Source organism: Pleurodeles waltl, chromosome 6 (assembly GCF_031143425.1).
Source record: "Pleurodeles waltl isolate 20211129_DDA chromosome 6, aPleWal1.hap1.20221129, whole genome shotgun sequence".
NCBI lineage: Eukaryota > Metazoa > Chordata > Amphibia > Caudata > Salamandridae > Pleurodeles > Pleurodeles waltl.
Window position 1 is genome coordinate 139,039,938 of NC_090445.1, and position 23,018 is coordinate 139,062,955.

Below are 23,018 nucleotides of genomic sequence, written 5' to 3' on the forward strand. Positions count from 1 at the left end.
TGCTCCAGTTGTTCACCATATAAAAAACATTTATAACTTGTCCTTATCCTGCAACTAACTTCCATGATCTTTATTTTACTAAGATTCACTGTCATGCCGTTGGTTGAAGAGAATAAAAATAATTTTTCTATAAGTCGTTGCAGCCCAATATTTTTCTGGCTTAGCAAAAACACATAGGGGGTCATTCTAACCCTGGCGATCTCGGACCGCCAGGGCTAAAATGACTGAAGCACCGCCAACAGGCTGGCGGTGCTTCATTGCCCATTCCGTTACAGCCGCGGTCGGAAAACCGGGTCCGGCGGTTTCCCGCCGGTTTACCCCCGGCTGGGCTAATCCTCCATGGCGGCGCTGCAAGCAGCGCCGCCATGGGGATTCCGACCCCCTTCCCGCCAGCCTGTTTCTGGTGGTTTTCACCGCCAGAAACAGGATGGCGGGAACGGGTGTCCTGGGGGCCCCTGCACTGCCCATGCCACTGGCATGGGCAGTGCAGGGGCCCCCTAACAGGGCCCCAGTATGCTTTTCACTGTCTGCTTAGCAGACAGTGAAAAGCGTGACGGGTGCAACTGCACCTGTCGCACACCTGCAACACCGCCGGCTCCATTCGGAGCCGGCTTCTGTGTTGCAGGCCCTTTCCCGCTGGGCCGGCGGGCGCTCCCTTGGCGGGCGCCCGCCGGCCCAGCGGGAAAGTCAGAATGGCCCCCGCGGTCTTTTGACCGCGGAGCGGCCATATGGCGGTTACCGCATGGCGGGCGGCGACCGCCGCCCGACGCGGTTGGAATGACCGCCATTGTCTGTATATAAGAAGTTTGAAATATACATAGAACCTATTTTGGGGGCATGAGAATGTACTGCATCCAGTTTGGGTGTTGAATTAGCTAAAAATAAATTAAACAAATATAAAGCCAGTACACAACCTTGCTTCAGGCCCTGAAACATATAGATTTTTCTATACAAAATAGAACCGTCTCCAGTTCACACCCTTACCCAGGTGTCAGTATAGAGCATCTGGATAGCTTTTAAAAGTTGAGGTGGGATACCCTTGGATGATAACTCTTGCCACACGTTGCTGTTAAGTGATCTGCATATTTGTAGGTTCTCTGGATTTTTTTTCTCCAGTCTTTGACATCGATTGCACTGCTTTCTGACGATCCCACAATATACAGATACTTTGAGTCTTCTTTGCTCTTCGGCATATTCTTTATTTCGGGGTGGTAATAGGAACGTAGTCAGTTGCTAATCTTCCATTATTTTTTCAGTGCAAAAAGGCCATTTAGCCACTGGACTAAGAGTGGATTTGCTAAAACAAATAGTTGCTATAGTCATGACTAAGCACCTCATTATGAGTTTGGCGTGTGACAGGGCTGGCCATGGGGGACCACTGCACTGCCCATGTCAAGTGCATGGGTAGTGCTGCCCCCATGGGGCCACTTCATCCCATCTCTGCCAGCATTTACATGGTGGTGCAACTTCCATGTAAATGCCGGTGGAGAGAGGGGCCATAATCCCTAGGGAAGCGCTGCTTGCAGCACTGGCCTGGTGGATTGAGACCACCAGCACCACCAGGCCGTCGGAAATGTGGTGGCGCCGGTGGTCTGACCATAGCACTTCACCACGGTTGTAATGTGAAGGCTGGACCACCACATTGGTAAAAGTCTGACTGCCACCGCGGCCCTGGCGGTCTCAAGACCGCCAGAGTCTTAATTAGGACCTAAGTCCTTAATCCATTTTCTTGTATTTTCTGACCATCCGAGCTTAATTGTATCAAGATTGCCTGGTAAGAAGGATGTCTTTTGATAAAGCCTATATTGGGCATTAATTACTATTTGTTGTGGACCAAAATCACTATTTGCTGTTTTAACAATCTTGAAGGATGTAACTAGGTGGAGTAACGAGAGATAGACAACTGTATAATCTAATAGTGAATTTGAAGCAGTGGAATTAAAGGAACACTCCCGTGAAGTGTCTTGCTGATATCTGCCATTCAAAACTCTTAAACCTAATGATTCTAGATCTTTTATTAAATTGATCACCTTGGCGTCTCGCATTTTACTACTTGGGTTGGGTTATTAGGAGAGGAGTCTCCCTTTCTTTTTGCCAATTTGCAAGTTTGATTATTAAGATATTTCCATCCTCTGATTTCAGCTACTCAATTTCAAATGGCAGAGCTACAACTATACAAGTGGCCAAGCCTCACCTTGGGACGCCCAGATTTTTTTATTTTAACTGCAGGACAGGAAAAGCCAGCAAAAACATTTATTGCAAATGGTTCCAGTGCCCATGTCTCTTGTAAGCATTCTATATGGTTTCTCTCTGATAATTCTTGAAGGTATTTTCCTGAGTTTTAGGTTGGGCACCATCAATATTCCATGAACATATATTTAAACGTTCTAGTTGATGGGGTACAGGGAGTCTTTTTATGTTATGATCTGTATGATGTTAAGAACGATTATTGTCATGCAAGGCTTCTGTAAGCCAGCCTACATTTAACTTCATCCTTCTGTTTTTGTCTGAGTTGATCATAGCATTTTGCTGTAAGTAGAGTGATATAGATTACTTCCCAACAGCATTTTCCAGAAATTGAGTATGCATGTTTAGGATCTTCTAGAGTTCTTAAAGTTACATTTAATTATGGTGAGACAAACGGGCTGGATACACTACAGGAGGGAGCATGGTGATTTGAATCTCCATGGCCAGGAAACATTCCTTTTCCTGAAACACCATTTTTGCAGTTTGGCTTACTGTACAGGTCACAAGAGTTGATTCATGAATCTTACCATCCATTAAGCCTAGAAATTCAATTTATTCCATATGTGCCATAGTTATGTTTGTAAGGGTGGGAATCACCTGTAATCATTTTAAAATTTTGCCTCGGTTAAGGATGTCATGCCTGCCTCTCGATTGGTAAATCGGAGTAAAGATTGTTTTGCATGAGGAATTGAAATTTTAATAAGTAGACTCAAATGGCAAGCCGGCTATCTTGGTCTCCCCAGTTTCACCAGATCTTAATGGCCTGCTGCTGGAGGAGTCAGTTGTAATCCGTATTCCTCCTGGATCTTTATTTCCATAGTCATTTTTCAAATTACAGTAGTCATCACTATTGTTGTCGCTATTTTCACTATTATTCACTTCGACATGCACTGATACGCCCCTATCATTTGATACTTGCTGTTGTTCCACATTCTCTCTGTGCTCTACTTTTTTCCTGGTCTGTTCCTTTATCATGCTTTCATCTTTATAGGGGGGACTTATTGGAAACATCCAGAGCGTTAGCTTTTTTTACTTTAGGCCTTTCACTAACTGTAGCATCCTGTATCATATTAAACAACAGAAAGGGTTTTGTATTTTTTGCCATAATATTGTTACTGTTCTCAATTTGATTCTTCTTCATGCATATTAATAATTTTGCTGTTCCTTTGCTTTATCGTAGTTAATCCATGCACCCTCACTATACTTGATCTTTGTTTGCTTTTTGCTTTGTGCAATTCCTTCCTCTGTTTTTTCATCATTTTGAACTCTGGAGAAAGTTGTTGGATAGTCTGAACTTCGCTGATGTTCTCCTCACATTGTATAACAGAGGGCATGGCAGGTGAATCTTTGGCTTCCATAGAAGCTGTAGTTTGGGTTTCTGGATCATCTTTTAAAACCTCCTCCTTCTGTTTTTTTTCATTGTATATAGACATTTTATTAGGGCTCCTACTGGCCCTAGTTTGCTAGTTAGCTGCAGATCCAGTTGTGAATCTTCCACATACCAAGAGGACCTTAGATTTGTTTAAGTTCTTCTATTAATGCAGACAATACCTCTGGGATTGTTGCACGTTTATTGACCACTCGTGCACAAGTGCAGTCTGTGGTAGTTGATACTACATATGATCGTGTGCGAATAATCAGGTTATTTCATTCTGCTGGCTTTTGGTCAATTCCAGCAACAGACGTAGCCATTAGATTCAATAAGTCCACTTGCACATCCATTTTGCTTGACTAGTATGTTAAAGCATTAAGAGTCAGCTGAGATGTCCTAAATAACATATCCCATATTGTTCCAGTGTCTGTTTTTACAGCCAGGTTGCATTTTAGTGAATGAATGCTGATTGTTCCCCCCTCTCTTCTTGATTATCTTGGAAGATTAGCAAGTAGTCCCGTCCTCTTCCAAAGTTCCCTTTGTTGATTTCCACTGAACCAGATCCATTTTGAATTCATGATTTTGAATTAATTTTATTATTATTACTACCTTTATTAACTTCCACGTTCAATTCGATTGGAAGAGAAACTCTGTTCCTTAACATCAGGCTAGGAAACACATGCAACAACTTTTGTTCTGAAGGCGAATGTGGGGACAGAGGTATAAATGACAGAAGCCCCAAGTCACTAACTGGGCCCCCTGCAGACTCCTTGCATTCCTTGTTTACTACAAAGTCCCGCTTTAAGGCATTAGCTTGGGGCTTTGAACTTACTTTAAAAGTATGTGAGGAACCACAATTTTTGTTGGTAAGATAGGGTCTGGGAGAAAGTTGGAATCACATGGAGTGGAAAAAATAATTTCTCCTGGGTCCTTTAAGAAATCTGATTTTTGCTGTATTTTTAGTGATCTCTCAAACATGCGGACGACTGGCAAGACTATGGTTGGTTTTCTCTAGTTTTTTTTAGCCTTCACACTGTATGCTGTTAAGAATCGTTGTAGCCTTTTCTTCCTTTTGTGTCTGTGTATGCGGCACCCTTTTACGCCCTGACCTCATAATATCCTGTTAATGCCCTTCTAACCCTTTTTTGAAAGAACCTCCCAAACCTTCCAAGAACCTGATAAAGCCTTCTGATAAAGCCTTGTGTAGACCGTGTTTGGCCCTTTTGCTCCTCCTATAATGAAGTGGTCGTATCCTTTCCGCAAGCCTTGTGCCTAGAACTCCTGGCACAATGTTTCCTCCAGATCCTTCAAATTCTTTTAAATCCCCCCAGCTCTCACCACCGTACCAGCTCTCCCTCTGCTATCTTCTATCCCTCAGCAGAAAAGAGACGGTATGGTAGATTCAGTTTGGGGGGGGGTGAAGGGTTGTATAGCAGAATACAATGCAGGGCACAGTTCCACTTGTAAAAGTATAATTCGTTCCCTGCATCAGTGCCGCCCGCTGCATATCCCCCTTCCCAAGACACTCAATGAGTCACAGAGATATGCGGGGGGGGCACAAGCACACCGGTACAGGAGCAGCACCAAGCACACGGAAGCGAAGCTGAGGCATATGCGGTGTTGGGTACCGCCCGCCCAGCCTATGACGGTGAAATGGAACAAACACCGCCTTGGTCGATGGATTCCAAAAAAGAAGAAACAAGACCATGGATGGAATCCAAACTGCAATCCCAAACACAGGCTCACCCCACTCGGTGGCAGGCTTCAAGTACAGCAGCTTCCACTCCACTCTCACAGCGGCTCACAACAGCAGTGTCGGCACTTGCGGCGTCCGTGTCCGGAAAACCAGGACTGGAGGGGAGAACTTCACCCACTTGAGTTAATCTGTATCTCACAGGCCTCCTCCATCCTAGAAAACATGCTCGCTGTTAATGCAGCAAGCACATCACTCTTCAATGCACCCTGGGGGCATTCTACATGAAGACTTTTATTTCAAATATTTTTTCATATATGTTAGCTGAAACATCAGGGAATTCACACGCTGGTCTGAGATGAAACTCACAAAATATTCCATGATTCATTGCTTTACACAATACCCGTAGAAATTATATAATTATATGTCATATCTTGTACACTATTTTAGAGCTGCATGGGAGAGGGCATCTAAGCCAATCCAAACATAGTCACCTGCTACCAGACTACCAGCATTTCCTTTGACTGCTGTAACCCAGACTTTATCATAGGGACTCCTGCCGGCAAGTTTAGCTTGATATTTGGTGAGTGGTAACAGTAGTCTCTGAAGCTGTCATTAAGTCTTCTTCAAAGATGGAGCAATGGTGACTGTGCAGAATGCTGACAAACTAGCTTTAACCTGGTGCTAAGTCTTGACTTTCTTTGATAAGATTGTGGCCATGGTGAGTTTTTGCCCAGCTGCATTGCTTCTAGATGTGGCGGTTCTCTGCCTCGCTTAAACAGGCTTCAGCAGATCATAGGCTTCCGCCTGCCACAGCCTCTCATTGCCGACCTATGGATATAGCAGTCAGTACTGTTTTATTAGTTCCCAAGTATTCAAATGTGAAAGGAAAACCCATTTTGGGAAGTGATACTCTTCAACCTATAGAACAAACATACCCTTCCCCGTGACCATTACTCATTTGAAACTATCAATTCTTAAAAGGGGTTTTCTTTGATCTTGTCAAACATCGACTGAGATTAAACTTCCCAGAAATGAAAGATTAGCGTCCCTGTGAAGGCTTCCTTTTACAGTGATATGACATTTTCATGCAGCACTTTTGGTGACATCAACATGGATATCTGCGCAGCAAAAACTGAGATGTCTGGGTGCGGCCTCTCTTTCACACTATCTTTCTGTACTCTCAGATCTACTCACCTTCTTTCACTTTTCTAGCTGTTTTGCAGTCACAGATATATATAATTCAAGTCTCATTTGTCATTTCAGAAGCACTGAGAGTTCAGAAGCTACTGATATCAAAGTGGCACCCTTCATTGGTTGAGTCATGGCACCCACCCACTCACAATTCCCGTCAGCAGTTTGCTCTCCACCTCTAGTGAGATTCTTTCACACACCCCCACAGGCTGTAAGCCTTAGTACATTAAATAAACAAGCACTGACAAAGCCAGTAAGTCTGGCATTGGATTGGCCAGTGTTGTTTTGTTAAGTCACAATTTTTGCAAAATATTATTGCTGGAGAAGTTGGTAGGTGCTAATCAATCTGACAAAATAAAACATTGGCTAAAAGAAGATTTTTTTCGGTCTCAAAAACACACATTGCCATAGTTGTCCAGGCACTTAAGTAATCTGCTTTATGTGTGGATGGTCTCCTTGTGATAGAGCAGAATGCCATCACAAGCTGTGAAGTTAGCCAATGGCTCACCTGGGCTGACCCATTGACCGATGCTGTATGCTCTAGTTGATGTAAGAATATAATTTCAGTGAAATAAAAAGGTCTAAGTTAACGCCAGACCAAACAGACACTGACAAAGCTAATAGGCGTTGCCTTTGGCACCTATTGGCGTTGCCAGAGTTCTAGCAATATGTTACTGTATAAATATTGCATATTTTACTTAATTAAAGAATTTGACTTTGTTAAGATCTGTAAACTCTCTTTTCTTTCGTGCAATGTTATATTGTACTTGGAATTTACATTAATATGTATTGGCAAAGCCAAGAGGTCTTGGATCTAAAAGGCTGGTCTGGTTTTCCAATGCTTCTATGGTACATGTGAGCTGAGACGCATCTAGGTGCTTGGGTGAGATGTGGTTGTGAGAAGGTGTTCATAATGGGGCACATTGACAGCTCTGGAGCTGAGTCTGAATGCAGTGTGCGTCAGTGGAATAATAACAGTGTTTAGATTACATGCTCATTCAATCCTTGGCCTCCAGTGTGCACATAGTGATGGCTAAATATAATCAATTTCAAATTACCTATTCCAGTTCTAATTATTTACAAAAAAATCATTTATATCATACTGCTAACAAGCATGTACACAGCCTGCAAATCTGGCTTGTTTTAGGCATGTTTGTTGTTGTGTGATTGTTCATGGCTGGACACTTAGCCCATGATCCGGATCTGGATTTCCACTGTCCAAGGTAAGGGCAACTATTTCTGGATGTTACAATGCCATCACACACTAGAAAATGTGGTAAGCAAGCGCCCCCAAGAAGCTGTCACCTTCTGAGGAGGAAAACCCCAAAGATATAAGAAAATCTCCCTGCTGATGAAGCATTCACAGGGTTGGAGAAAACTATTCACAGGGCGGAAAAATGAAGGGTCAGGAATCCAAACAAGGAAGTCCCAAAGTGCAGAATCAAAATCTGCAAGTGAAGAGAGCTGGGAAACAAGCAAGGCCCTTAAATACTAAAAGAACAAAGAAAGGAAATGACAAGCACCACATGATAGAACACATAATAGATAGGAAAGATCAGGAGGAATCCAAGAGATTTTTTTTTGCATTTTTAAAGTTCATGTTTCTGGCAGCGGCTGAGAAACAAATGTGCCAGGCTGTGTGCAGATTGGCTGGGGTTAGGCCAATCAGCAGGAAGAGATCGGAGCTCGTAAATGTGATTGGCACTGCGGCCGTGCTTGCATTTTGTTGGTATCCAGGGAATTGGTTATGTGCTATAACCTGTACTCAATACGTCATGTTAGACTTGTGAATCTTTACATTTTATATTTTTTCTGTTTACAGTTTTTTGTCTTTTTGAATTTTTAAAGTTCCTGTTTCCTGCTGCAGGTGAGAAACAAACACGCCAGTCACCGCGCTGATTGGGCCCATCAGCAGGAAGGTGGACAGAGCCTGTTAGAGCTCAGAGTCTGTAAACGTGGTTGGCACCACAGCCACACAGCGCTGCAATGCAGCATGCAGACCGCTAGCATGCCTAAGGCATGGCAGTCTGCACCATGACGGCGCCAGGGGCCAGGACTCCTGGTTGTGATGATTTGGATTTGAGGCAACATTCTTCTGTGGAGCTCAGGTACTTGGCTAGGCTGGTCCAGGTGAGACTCTGGACTTAACATGTTCAGTATTGAACTGCGATTCGTGTGGGTTTGTGCCTCGGAGTGTACCTACCTCCAATAAGGTAAATGGGTTCTTCCTGGCTCCTCCCATGACCAGTTTCTTTTCTCCTAATTGTCGTTTCTTGGTGAAACACAAGCAAGAACTGTCTGATTTTATCTCTGATCAGGTGCCATTTGCTGTTTTTCTAACTGAAACCTGGCTTATAGAAAGTTCAGCCTCAGATATTCTGTTAGCCACCCTTCCTGGGTATGCGATAGACAGGTGAAAATAGGAAAGGTCAACGAGTTGGGGGTATTGCCATTATTTTTAAACAGTCCCTCTCATGCACTTTTACTGAACTCACTATAGCTGGGGTCAGCCTCAAGTTTTAAGACATCCTTGGCAGATGCCTTGCCACCTTTGGTCTTACACTATTCCAATTGTATTATTGTAGGTGACCTTAAACCTCATTTTGAGGATGCTTATTTTCCAATGGTGGCAGCGTTGGGTGCTGATTTGGAAGGCCTTCAGTTACTACAATTAGTTTATTTGCCAACACATAGGAGTGGGCATATATAAGATCCTCTTTTGTCCAACTGTAGTGGGCTAGTTGTTGATCCCTCTGTGCCGCTCCCATGGTCATTTGGCAATTCCCTTTCACGTCTCTCTGTGCAAATCTTTGCCTCATTCTGTCCCTGGATTAAGAGTTATATCTAAGAAATGGGCTAAGGTTACGAGGGTTCGTTGTATTTGTGCCTTGGTCATGAATCAGCCCAAGCTGAGAAACTGAGTTACGTTAGCCAACACTCAGGTGGAAGGCTAGATATTGGGGACTCTGAATTAAATTGCTCCTGTAGTTGATAGGCTAAAACTAGGCCCACTATGGAATGGTTCAATGAGGAGCTAGCCACACTTAAAAAGAATTGTAAGGGCTGTGAGTGCATCTGGTGGAAAGATTTTGTGGAAGCCAGCAAGGACATATATTGTTCAGCTGTAAAGATCTATCATAGGTGCATCAGATAGGTTCATTGGGAGTTTTATGCCAATAAAATCAGGCAGACCCAAAACTCTTCCCGAGAAGTCTTTCCTGAAACCGTAGAGTCCTTGGAGTTAAATCCAGGATTTGTGGAGTAGCATCCCTTGGAGGGCAAGAACACAGCTGGTGTTGCATGTCAGCGGGTGGGGAGGAGTCATGCACCTTAGTGGAAAAAAAGCAAAGGACCCTACTGTGACATCCCAAGCTGTGATTGTAGCTCCTGGAGCTATTGGTTACTCTGCACCGTCTTAGAGATGGAGCTGCAGTATGTATTTGCCCTCGAGGATGATCCAAACTTCGTGCAGGTCATTTGCTCCCTGGCCAAGTGGATTTAGATTTCCTCAGCTTCTCTTGGAGTCATACAAAAAAGGAGATACATCAGAGACGTTTTAAGGCATGGGCAAAGTTGGCTCTGGCTCAGGGCCCCAGCCTTTCAGGGGCCCCCCTCATACAGTCACCTCTGTCTCTGTTCTGCAAATAATTCCTAGAAAGGTTGTTTTAAATGCTGTTTTCCTTCAATTTATTTTTAATGTGGGTGATGTGTGAGAGTCTGTTACAAATATTTCCAGCAAAATGTTGTGTTTACGTTTCATGCAACATCCATGAAACATTTTTTTTCAATAAAAATGGGACCTCACATATGAGAAATGGGAAGGTGTCACAGAAAATATTGTCAGTTACATTACTGAGCAGTTGCTATATTAACATATTGAAAACAGACATTACAATCCCTAAATATTAGATGTAAACAGATTTAGAATTTGGACCAGTGTGCTTGTGCACTGTCAGTGGCCTGGCCAAAGAGAGCATGAAAGACCTAAAACTGTACCGTAAATTCAAAGCTGTTCCGAACAGGGCCCCCCAAAATACGTTTGACCCAGGGCCCCCAAAATCCTTAAGATGTCCCTGAGATACATGGGCGAGTGACAGCAACTTGAAGTGCAAGGTGGTACTGTGGCTTTAGGGAGGGTGCGTGACATAATCACAGAGGACGCCATAGGTTGGTAGACGCAACAAGACAGCATGGGAAGCAACACAGAGAGCAGAGTGAAAGCCACAAGGGGCACTGGAGGAGTAAGCAACATGGAGGGCCCATGGAGGGAAGCAAACTAACGGGGACAGAGAGCAACATGGAAGGGGAGTGAAAAAGTAAATAGGTGAAAAGGCAGTGGGAGCAGGCGGTGGAAAAGCACAGGCAAGCAAGATGGTGAGGGACAGAGGAAGGGAAACATACTAGGAAGACATATATAAAACACATGCACTCTCACTGAGTGCCTAAACAAGCAGAAAAAACTAGTGCTTGGAAAATGAGCAGTGAAGGGCACAACTAATGCGCCTATATTCCAGAGGGGGATCAAACACAAGAGGAAGAAAAGCCCGTCTGAGCTAATAAATAAGAAGCAACTAAATGAGAGTCACAATGAAGCCATCCAATGATAAACAATGGGCTCACAATACGTACCACATCAGACAGTGCATGTGGTGTCTAGTAGACAAGACCTTTATAAACGGTGTACATAACACGTAATAATGTGTTGTAGAACTTTTCATTTTGGGAGCTGATGGGAAAGAATAAAACACCTGCGATGAATATGCTTTAAAAATCCTTATTACAATCTAGCTGTGATATCACTGCTCACCTGTAATTGGAAAATGAGATCACCACTTTTCTGTAATATCATATCACTGTTTTGTTCTAGCATTACAAAGTCAATATCCACTCTGCAATTATTCTCAGAAACAACCGCCTAAGCAGAAACGCAATAGACTGAAACTGTTTATTGATCCAATTGTTGTTGAGTTAAAACTTATTTCCCTGAAGATGTACATTCATAACTGTTAGGAAAACACATATGTTGATTTATTGTATTGCCTCACTTAGGTAGTAGAGAGGGGGAGTTTGTCAGCACGCTTTCACACATTCCAAATACAAAGCTGTGCTTAACTGTGAGGTGTGTCAGTTGCAAGCTACATGATGTGTTGATTTCACAACAGAGAATATAAATGTACTTCATGTATCTCTACTCAGAACGACTACCACTGATAGAAGGTGGGCATGATGATTTTATAAAGGACCTCCTCTACATATGCAAAAAGGATACTGCAGGTCTCCCAGCCTTATAAAGGATCTCGGCCTTCAGCCTCATTCTTCTCCCTGGTCTCCAAAGTCCTCAGTGACATTGAAGTTCTTTAAAACTCACAGTGGGAAGTAAATTGTCCCATATACAGTGCCTCTTAGAGACCCCCTTTCCTACCATTTCAATGTTCACCCTCAGTCGCTTTGTGCTTCAATGAGAACAATCTTTCCTCAATGGGTGAAAGGTTCTAAAACCCTTATAGTACTTCCTTGCATCAAGGTTTACACTGATCTTTAACTGCTGTGCTCCTCATTATAGACTCTGGCTGATTAATCTGATCTGCTATTACAGTAATACGTACGTAAAACCTGTTGTAGCTCTTCGCTGGAGCTGTAGTGCTGTGTAACATTCTTATACTCCACGTTTATTTCTACATCAGCTACGACGCAATAGGAAGGATACAAGTAAGAAACACATTTATGTACATAATTATTTATATAGCGCTATAATTTTGCATTTTAGCCACTTAAAATGTCTTACTATTAATTATCCAACCATCAACCATTGACAAACCAGATCACTCCCATATCAGTCGTTGACTTTAAACTTGTCTTTGGCCATGAACAGGGCTCCACTGACTTTTGGCCAGGACTACTCTATAAAAATGCCACACACATACATACTGTTGGACCTGGCCCTTTTTGCAGGGTCATCCCCAAACTTTTTGCCTCCTTCCTCCATTTTATTCTGGCCAGTTTTATTGTTGGGTTTAGGACTCTGGGCACTTTACCACTGCTAACCAGTGCTAAAGTGCATATGCTTTCTGTGTAAATTGTACTTGTGATTGGTTTATCCCTGATTGGCATATTTGATTTACTAGTAAGTACCCGTAAAGTGCACTAGAAGTACTCAGGGCCTGTAAATCAAATGCTACTAGTGGGCCTACAGAGTTGATTGTGCCACCCACATTAGTAGCCCTATCAACATGGATCAGAGCTGCCACTGCAGGGTCTGTGTGTGTAGTTTTAAACTGCCAATACGAACTGGCAAGTGTACCCATTTGCAAGGCCAAAACCTTCCCTTTTTATACATGTAAGGCACCCTAAGGTAAGTCCTAGGTAGCCCTGTAGGCAGGGTACAGTGTATGTGAAAGGTAGGACATGTGCTGGTGTGTTTTAACATATCCTAACAGTGAAATACTGCCAAATTCGGGGTTCACTGTTGCGAGTCCTATCTCTCTCACAGGTTAACATGGGGGCTGCCTCTAAATAGCTTTTAAGTGCAGTTTTCCTTTGGGAGCAGATAGAGATCAGGAGTTTGGGGACTCTGAACTCACAATTGAAAAAAAAAAATTGGTACAGTTGGTTTTTGAATTGTCAGTTAGAAAATGCCACTTTTAGAAAGTGGGCATTTTCTAGCTTAACCCATTCTGTGACTCTGCCTGCTTGTGTGATTCCTGTCTGGGTCAGACTGACAGTTATGCTGTTTTTTAATCTCCACTAGACAGTGACACAAAGGGAGATGGGGTGTAGCCTGCATATCCTGACAGGCCATCTGGACTAGAGTGGAGGGAGGAGCTGACACTTACACCTGAATAGGCTGTGCCTGCCCTCACACAATGCAGTCTCCAACCCACTGGTGTGAGTCCTGAGCCAGGCCTGGGCAAGGTAGGATCTTGTGAACAACAGAGACTTTCCTTTGAAATTTGCCAACGTCAAAGGCAGAAAGGAGTAAAGGTAGTAGACCCAAAACCCCAGGTTTTCAATATTACTTCAAGAATTCAAGAGGAGCCGCTGCCAGAAGAAGAGCTGAAGGAGAAGTGCTGCCTGTGACTGTGCTTTGCGGCTATCCTGCAGTTGCTGCTTCGGCCTGAGAAAGGGGACAAAGACTGGATGTTGTGGTGTATTCCTGCTTGTTAAGTGTCTCCAAGGACTTGGCTCCTGTTTTGAAGTCTCAAAGCCATCAAAGACCTCCTCTGCCAGCTCCTGGACTCTCTGCTGAGACTCCTGCCCTGCCAAGTGGTGTCCTATCCAGTCTCTGGACCCTTTTAGGGGGAAGCTGGTAGAAGAAGGACTGAAATCCACACACAGGAAGCCGAGCAGGGAAAATTTTGACACACGACCTGCAACGCGGCTGTAAAAACAATGTGCTACCCGCCTTGCGACTGAAATCGATGCACCTTCTGCATCGCGGCTGGGAAATCGACACTTCATCTGCATCACGGACACTAAAATTGATGCAAACCGAAGGCAGCGTGGTTTTCCTTCACTGTGTGGCCGGATTTCACCCACAACATCACTGGGCGTCAAAATCGTCGTGAACCTGCCCACACCTGAGGTGCCTGTCCGGAACTCAACGCATCACTCTCTTGTGAGGGAAAAAAATGATGCACTGCGTACCCAGCCAGAGAAGAAACAACACACGGCCTCACTTGCAAGTAGGGAGTCGATGTATCACTGACTTTCCTGGCGCACGCTCGCCGTGCGGATTTATTTTTTACGCAAACCAGGTACTTTCTGCAACACCGTTTCCATTTTTTTCTATGGAGTAAGATTCTATTATTTTGAAAGTTCATAACTTTACTTGAGTATGTTGGATTTTTGTTGTTTTGGTCTTGTTTGATTTAGATAAATATTGGCTATTTTTCTAAACCAGTGTGGTGTCCATTTTGTAGTGTTTTCACTGTGTTACTGTGTGTGTTGGTACAAATACTTTACACATTGCCTTTGAGATAAGTCTGACTGCTTGTGCCAAGCTACCAAGGGGGTGAGCAGGGGTTATCCTAGGTGTGTACCTCTATTACCCTGGTTAGAGTGAGGGTTCATGCTTGGACAGGGTGCAAACTAACTGTCAATCAGAGACCCCATTTCTAACGCTGGTGATCAGTGGTGAGGATAGAACTTGTATTTGTACTTGACATACAGTGATTAAGTGTACCCAATTTTCATTGCAGACCATAACGTGAACACATACCACTTGTTTTTGCTTCTTCTCTTTTTGTGATTTTGATCTTCTCTTGGGAATTCTCTGAATTACTTTTGGAACTTTGCATTTTTTGAGTACTCACCAACATGTCTCAATCTTGGGATGCACCAGCTCTGGTTACAAAGGCTGTTTTTAAGTTGGAAAAACTGGAGGAGTACACAATGGCTCAACTGAAGCAGTTTTGTAAGGATCTTGTCTGCCCAATCAAGAGCTCCGCCAGGAAGGAGGAGCTACAAAAGGCATTGAGGGCATGGGTGGCAGCCACAGAGGCTGAGGGTTACACAGAGGAGGAGGAGGGGAGGGAGGAGGAAACAGAGGATGAGGGTGAGGAGATGCAGAGTAATCCGGGTGGTATAGTGGATGTACCTGTTCTGCCTGTGGGGTGGTCTCCAGGGCAGGTAGCAGTGTATCATCTAAGGGTCTAACTCCTGTGGAGTTGCAAGACAGACAGGCAGAAAGGGTGCACCAATTTGGGCTAGAGCCGTTTAGGATGAAGATGGAGGAGAGAAGGCTGGCCTTAGAGGAGAGAAATATGCTCTTGGCTCATCAGCTAAGGTTGAGAAGGCTGGCAGCCATGAGGGCTGAGTCCAGTTCAGATGGTGGCAGCAAAAGGTTTATGCCCAGTATGGAAGAAGTGCGCATGCCAGGAGCCTTTGTGCCCAACTTGAAGGAGGGGGTTAACATACACCAGGAGGTTCAGGAGTATGGGGTAGCTCGAGTGGTGTGCAGGATCCATGAGGTGGAGTGGGGAAATGGCATGGGGAGCCATATTGCTTGTGGTGGGAGGGACAGTCTACTGGCTCTAAGTGAGAGTGACAGGAAGAGGGGTTCCTCCCAGGTAAAGGTCCTGGTTGTGGAGTGTGGAGACACCCCAGAAGAGTGTGGGTTGAGTGTCAGGGACAGTCAGGTACTGTCTCACTAGTCTCAGGAGGGTGATGTGGGGTGCTGTTTCGAGGCTGAGGCACTGGATGGTTGGGTGAAGGGTAGTTTGGTTAACTCATGTGAGGGGCTGCGTGATGTGATTCATGGAGAGCATATGTCAAGCCCTTATTTTCCATAGCTACGCCAACACCGGGTAGAGTGTCAGTTCTCTGATCACAGCGAACGTGCACTGAAGGCAGATCTCTGGGTGAGTACCAGAGGGTCTGAGTAGGCATTTTGGGGTGCTCCTGAAGGGAGTGGTCTAGGTATTTCCCAACCAGGTGAGTTTGGAAAGGCTTGCAATGGCCCAGGTAGGTCCCATTATAGTGGGATGGGTGAGGTATCTCATGTTCAGTCCCAGAGGAGAGGGATTAGGGGTGGGCTGAGTCGAGGGAACACTAGGAGGGGAGCCTAGTATGTACTGTAGGGCCATATGCTGAGGGGGACCCCATAGTGTCAGGAGAATGTGGGGGGCGGCTGTCATCAGCATCCCACCAGTTCTGGTGTCCTCCTGTACCACTCCTAGTTGGGGGGGTGCGGAAGTCCAGAGGAAGGCGTAAGGGGGAAAGACAGTCCCCAGTGGAGAACCTAGAGGGTCAGGAGTCAGCTCTGAGGGCAGAGCTCTCCAGGAATGACCCTGGTGATACCACTTCTGGTCTGGGGTGGGGCTCCATGCCCTGCCAGGTGGGCAGAGGTTGGGAGACCAGCGCCAGACAGACTCCTGTACAAAACCTAAAGTAGGTGTTCCCCTTAGGAGGAAGGAACCCTCTCCAGGAAGTCCAAGGTTGCCAGGCAGCAGTCAAGTCTGATGGTACAGACCCTAGGCTGGAGGGTCAGGTGCAGGGAGTAAACTCTGACCTGATGGGGAAGCGGTTTGCCTTATCAACCCCCACCCCCCGGGTGTGACTTCTAGGGTAACTCTTTGTGGTGGGGAGGTGCAGAACCATGGGAGTTGGGGCAGAGGAGGGAGAGACTCACCCTTGACCCCGGTTCAATCCTGAGGTACAGACCCTGGATTGAAGGGCCAGGTTCAGGGTGTCCCCTCTGACCTGGAGAGAAGGGGAACTGCTAGCAGTGCCCCAACCATGTTGTCTTCTAGGGGTACTGCTCCGGGCGGGAGGGTGCGGACCCCTAGAAAGAGGGGCGGGGGGCTGCCTTGCCTCTGACCCCTGCCCAGCCTAAGGGTGCAGACCCTGGGAAGGGGGACCAGTGCCAGACAGCCATCCCTGCACTGCTGGGAGAATTGTCAGGACTGCTTCCTCAAGCACCCTGACAATTCTGGATTCTGGGAGGGCCACTCCTAGTGAGGGGTGCAGGACCCCAGAAGGAGGGGTAGGGGAAGGGAAGCATCGCCCCTGACCCCAGTCTAACCTGAGAGTTCAGACCCCAGGTTGGAAGATCAGTTGTAGGTTAACCTCCCTGCACTGGTGGGAGAATTGTGCAGGACTGCTTCTACAAGCTTCCTGACAATTCTGGACTCGGGGTACTGCTACTAGGGGGAGGGTACAGAGCCCTGTGGGGAAGGACCAGTGTCAGGCTGCCATCCCTGACCTGGTGGAAGGGACAGTGGACAAAGGGTGCCAGGCACCTGGGGCTACTGCCCCCTCTCCCTGGAGGGCCAGGGGCCTGCACTCGTCCCTGACAGCTGTCAGTGGCCACTGTGCCTTGCTACCCTGGTGGACAGAGTTGCCCCGGGGGGGGCAGAAGTCACACCCCCGGGGTGGAGTGGGTCACATCTCTGTGTTGGCCATGGTGGCACTGTCTGCCTACTGGGATAAATCTGTGAGCAAAGTAAGGTTAGGTGCTGCACAAATGGTATCCGCAGGTGAAGAGAATGTTTCCCCATGGGTTAGCTTAGTGGGCCCTGAGAGTATGGACAGAGGGATCCAACTGGGTTCAGGAAGGCATAGAACTGGAACATGCCCCTGCCGTTGTGGGCCAGGGTCCATGTTCTATCGCCCCAATCAGGGAAATCCATCAAGGTATTGATTGGTCTCCCCAGGCTTTAGGCTGGTGAGGGGTTGTGTTGGACCTGGCCCTTTCTGTAGGGCCATCCCCAAACTTTTTGCCTTCTTCCTTCTATTTTTTCTGACCAGTTTTTGTTGGCTTTAGGACTCTGGTCACTTTACCACTGCTAACCAGTGCTAAAGTGCATATGCTTTCTGTGGAAATTGTATTGGTCATTGGTTTATCCCTGATTGGCATATCTGATTTACTAGTAAGTCCCTAGTAAAGTGCACTAGAGGTGCCCATGGCCTGTAAATCAAATGCTACTAGTGGGCCTTCAGCACTGATTGTGCCACCCACAAGAGTAGCCCTGTAAACATGGCTCAGACCTGCCACTGCAGTGTCTGTGTGTGCAATTTTAAACTGCAAATTCGACCTGGCAAGTGTACCCACTTGCCAGGCCCAAACCTTCCCTTTTTATACATGTAAGGCACCCGTAAGATAGGCCCTAGGTAGCCCCATGGGCAGGGTGCAGTGTATGTTAAAGGTAGGACATGTGCTAGTGTGTTTTTACATATCCTAACAGTGAAATACTGCCAAATTCGGTTTTCACTGTTGAAAGGCCTGTCTCTCTCATATGTTAACTTTAAATAGCTTTAAATAGCTTAAATAGCTTTTAAGTGCTGTTTCTCTTTGGGAGCAGATAGAGATCGGGAGTTTGGAGTCTCTGAACTCACAATTGAAAAATACATCTCTTGGTAAAGTTGTTTTTTGAATTTCCAGTTTGAAGGGGCCACTTTTAGAAAGCGGGCACTTTCTCGCTTAAACCATTCTGTGACTTTGCCTGCTTGTGTATTCCCTGTCTGGGTCAGACTGACATTTGGGCTGTATGTGACTCGCTTCTAGACAGTGACACAATGGGGGCTATTGTATAGCCTGCATATCCTGATGGGTCATCTGGGCTAGAGTGGAGAGAGGAGCTGACACTTAAACCTGAATGGGCTGTGCCTGCCTTCACACAATGCAGTCTCCAACCCCCTCGTGTGAGTCTGGAGCCAGGACTGGGCAAGGAATGATCTTGTGAATAACAGAGACTTTCCTTTAAAGTTTGCCAACTTCAAAGGCAGAAAGGGGTATAAGTAGTAGACCCAAAATCCCAGATTTTCAGATTACTTCAAGGATTCAAGAGAAACCTCTGCCAGGAGAAGAGCTGAAGGAGAAGTGCTGCCCCTGCTGTGACTGTGCTTTGTTGGGCTATACTGCAGCTGATGCTTCTGCCTGAGAAGGGGGACAAAAACTGGGCTTTGTGGTATATTCTTGCTTATGAAGTGTCTCCAAGGGCTTGGACTGAGCTTGCCTCCTGTTTTGAAGTCTTAGGGCCATCAAAGACTTCCTCTGCCAGTACCTGGCTTCTCTGCTGAGACGCATGCCCTGCCAAGTGGTGCCCTATCCAGTCCCTGGACCCTTGAAAAGGGAAGCTGGTAGAACAAGCACTGAAATCCAAGCACAGGAAGTTGTGCGGGGAAAATGTTGATACGCCACCTGCAAAGCAGCTGTAAAAAACACACGCCACACGCCTTGCGACTGAAATCGACACACCACCTGCGTCGTGGCTGGGAAATCGATGAATCACCTGCATCACGGTTGCTAAAATTGATACAAACCCCACGCAGCATGGTTTTCCTTCACCGTGTGGACGGATTTTGCCTGCAACATTGCTGGGCGTCAAAATCGACGTGAACGTGCTCAGACCTGAGATGCCTGTCTGGAAATCTACGAATCGCTCTCTTGGGTGGGATAAAAATGACACATCACCTACCCGACAGGAGAAGAAACGACGCACAGCCTCACTTGCGAGTAAAGAATTGACGCATCGCTGACTTTAACAATGCACACAACCCCGTGCAGCTTTATTTTTTTTGCAAACCAGGTACTTTGGGTAACAACAACGTTTCCATTATTTTCTAAGGAGTAAGATTCTATTATTTTTAAAGTTCATAACTTTACTTGTGTAGGTTGGATTTTTGTCGTTTTGGTCTTGTTTGATTTAGATAAATGTTGGCTATTTTTCTAAACTGGCGTGGTGTCTACTTTGTAGTGTTTTCACTGTGTTACTGTGTGTGTTGGTACAAATACTTTACACATTGCCTTTGAGATAAGCCTGACTGCTTGTGCCCACCTACCAAGTGGGTGAGCTGGGGTTATCCTAGGTGTGTATCTCCATTCCCTGCTTGGACAGAGTGCAAACTGACTGCCAACCAGAGACCCCATTTCTAACACATACATACATAATGTCATACAATGTCAGTTTCATAGCAAGCAAGAATGGCATATACATTGGGATATATTAATAGCGACAATGACAGTGGAATAGAGAGATGCCGGCATGGGAACAAGAAGACTTGGACGCTGCGAAGAGCTTTGGGCTCCATAAAGTCATGAAAAAATAGACAGGCAGACACTGAGGCACTGTGGCACAGAGACAAGAGCACTTAGGCATGGAAACACGAACACTGAGGCATGGAAACACGAACACGGAGGCATGGAAACACGAACACTGAGGCATGGGTGCACAAACAGTGAGGCATGGACACACAGTGAGCCGTGGACACACAAACAGTGAGGCATGGAGACACGAACACTGAGAAACTGAGGCACAAACACAAGAACCCTGTGGCACGGAGATACGAACCCTGGGGCATGGAGACATGAACACCAAGCCACTGAAATAAGAACCATGGGGCATTGAGTGAGGGACACTGATGCATGAAGACAAGAACACTGAGACATGGAAGCACGACCACTGACACACGGAGACAAGTATAGTGAGGCATGGAGTCACGAACTTTGAGGCATGGAGACAAGCTTACAGGGATAGAGTCTTCAACTTTGGGACCTGACCCCATTGTGCAGGGGACCATAGACATATGTACAGGGAGAGAATGGCAGAGGCACAGACATGACATAGTGATACAGATTCAGGAAAAATGGCAGAGGCACAAACACGAGACAAGAACTGGAGACAGGTGAGGACAGAGGGTGGTGCAGGCAGGCTTCACAGAAGGAAGGCATGGGATGTGGGCTCTGAGGCATCCAGACACCACAAGCCCTCCTTATAAACAGATCCACAGACAGAGGATGCTCACGCCTCGGAATATCAGAGGCAGATTGAATAGTTCTCTTCGGAACGAGCTCCGAATGAGAGAAACATTTTCTGAGAAGTTCCATAAAACAAGGTGGGGCTGCAGTTAAATTACACTAAAGGAATACAAAAAAGACAGAAAATGTGTTTTTAGCAGCGTGAAGGAAGCTCCTTAGAGCTGCAGAAAACCCGTTCATAGTTCCTGGAGATAAGCTGAGACCTGATCTGGCATGTGTGGCTCTCTGGGTGTTCATTGTAGGGATAGTGCACTGCTAGCAGCTGCTGGTCGGTATGCTGAGATGCTAGGTGTAGGCTGTGTTTGTCCCTAGAGGCTGATGGTCACCATATGTATGTGTACCATATGTCTATCCCGGGGATCTGAAGGCGGCTATGCGGCTAGGCGGCGAACATGGGTTGGCTGTTGGAAGCCACCCGGCTACCCGCCATAGGGGCTGCCACCTTGCCTTGAGCTGTGAAAATCTCTTCTGAAAGGAGTGACTTGTTTTTAAATAACGAGGGAGGACATACAGGGTGTTTGTGATGAAGAACCTTGTTTCAGCCTCTTGAAAAGTCCACATCTGGTTTAAGTAATTAAGGCTGTGTGAATACTTTTGGGAAATGGACAAATGTGTTTTTTTTGTATGTGATATTCGCTTACTGTTCAGCAGAATATGAAACAACACGACTCACTATTACCAAGCACAGTAAATCCCATTCTTATTTGAATATGAAAGGCTGCATCAGCCCTGCGGAGATTCAAACTTCGTTACAAGCCGGTCCCAGCAGGGTGCCCTTCAGTCACTAAGACTACCATTATACGCCATAACAACAAACCTATCCCTTCAAAACAATACAGTAGATACATGAGAACTCAATGAGCACTAACATACCACAATAACCACAACTAATCCCACAAGGAAACAAAAAAAAAAACTTTTGACCATTTTTATAACTTTTTGACTGATTGGATTCCAGTGTAGTGCGCTAGTCGCAACAAAGCGCCTTAACGCCTCGTCAGGGTCAGTAAGTGTTACATACAATTTACAACTACAAATTACAAAAGTGATAGCAACAACGCCATGACAAGAACAGCAATATTAACGATAATAACGCTATTGAAATCTTCAATGTTGGCAAAAATAATAAGAATAACACCAACTAATTATGCATTTTAACTTTTTAGCTTGCTACCTGTTAACTATACATAAAGCATATATTTTTTTTCATTTTGGCAAGTGATATGCTTCTTTTCATACAGTGCTAGCCAAAGCACTATTGCTGCTTCGTAGCGCTACGATAACACGTGTCAAGATGCTGGAGGTTGGAAGTGTGCAACAGATAGGTTGGAGCTGGGGTTGGACTGAGAAGGTACTTACCGTTGTCTTGAGCCATGGCGTATCCCAGGTTGCCCCTATGCCAGTCTATACTGTGTGTGGAAGAAGTCAGTTCCGCGCTATTCTGTTCTCGTTTCTCTGCTCCCCCTCCTTTGTAATGAGATGCGCTCCAGTGCACGGCACGTGCGTGTGAGATATCTAAAGCCTCTGCACCATATAAAGGCGTCCATCCCTTCCTCCCTCAGCCCCGCCTCCGCGTGCCCGGCTGGGGGCCTGCGAGTCTCAGGTGCTTCCTGTGTGGACAGAGAGCACATAACACCCAATTCTCACTTTATCTCAAGCTTTTAGCACCCCGTGCTGAAGACAGGATGACCCGACCGAGGGAAGAATTACCAGAGGGGTGCGTACAGCAGAAAATGCTAACTATGGCAAAGGAATAGAGGAAACAAGATACATGTAAACCAGCGAAGCAGAGAACACATGGAGATATTAGGAAAGGAATACGTGATAAAGGGAAAGAGGGGAAGACTCAAGGAAGGATCCAAGCGAAGAAAGAGGAAGTGGTAAATCTAATGAGAGGAAGAAAGGTGTGAGCTGTGTGTAGACGAAATCGAAGGACCAGCAAAAGAGAGTGGGTGAAGGCCGTGAGAGGTGAAACGGGAGAGGTGGGGAGCTAAAAGGAGAAACACAACAGGAAGACAATGGAGAAGTAGGAAGGACCTGAGGAAAGGGAGATTCAAATATGGGGCGAAAGGATGTACAAGAGGGAAGAGTCAAGAAGAAAATGGAAACTGATGAGGTGTCTAAGAACTGCCACAAGAAAGAAGGCGAGAGAGTGAAAACAAGCAATGGCAAAGCTGATAGTCCTTTCTAATAAGTCTTGTACCGAATTGTCTCTGCTAATGCTTGTAGAATTGTGAGCCAGTTATCTCCGCTAT

At 45.7% G+C, this 23,018-nt stretch overlaps 1 protein-coding gene across 1 annotated transcript in view; it reads right to left on the reverse strand.

The window, feature by feature from the left end:
• Positions 1-22,263, reverse strand: part of CCR7 (C-C motif chemokine receptor 7) — a 97,597-nt gene extending 75,334 nt beyond the window's left edge. Inside the window, exon 1 of the mRNA XM_069237602.1 lies at positions 22,123-22,263. Coding sequence (XP_069093703.1) covers positions 22,123-22,138 — 16 coding nt within the window. The 5' untranslated portion in view covers positions 22,139-22,263. The remainder of the gene's footprint in view (positions 1-22,122) is intronic.
• Between the last annotated feature and the right edge of the window lie 755 nt (positions 22,264-23,018).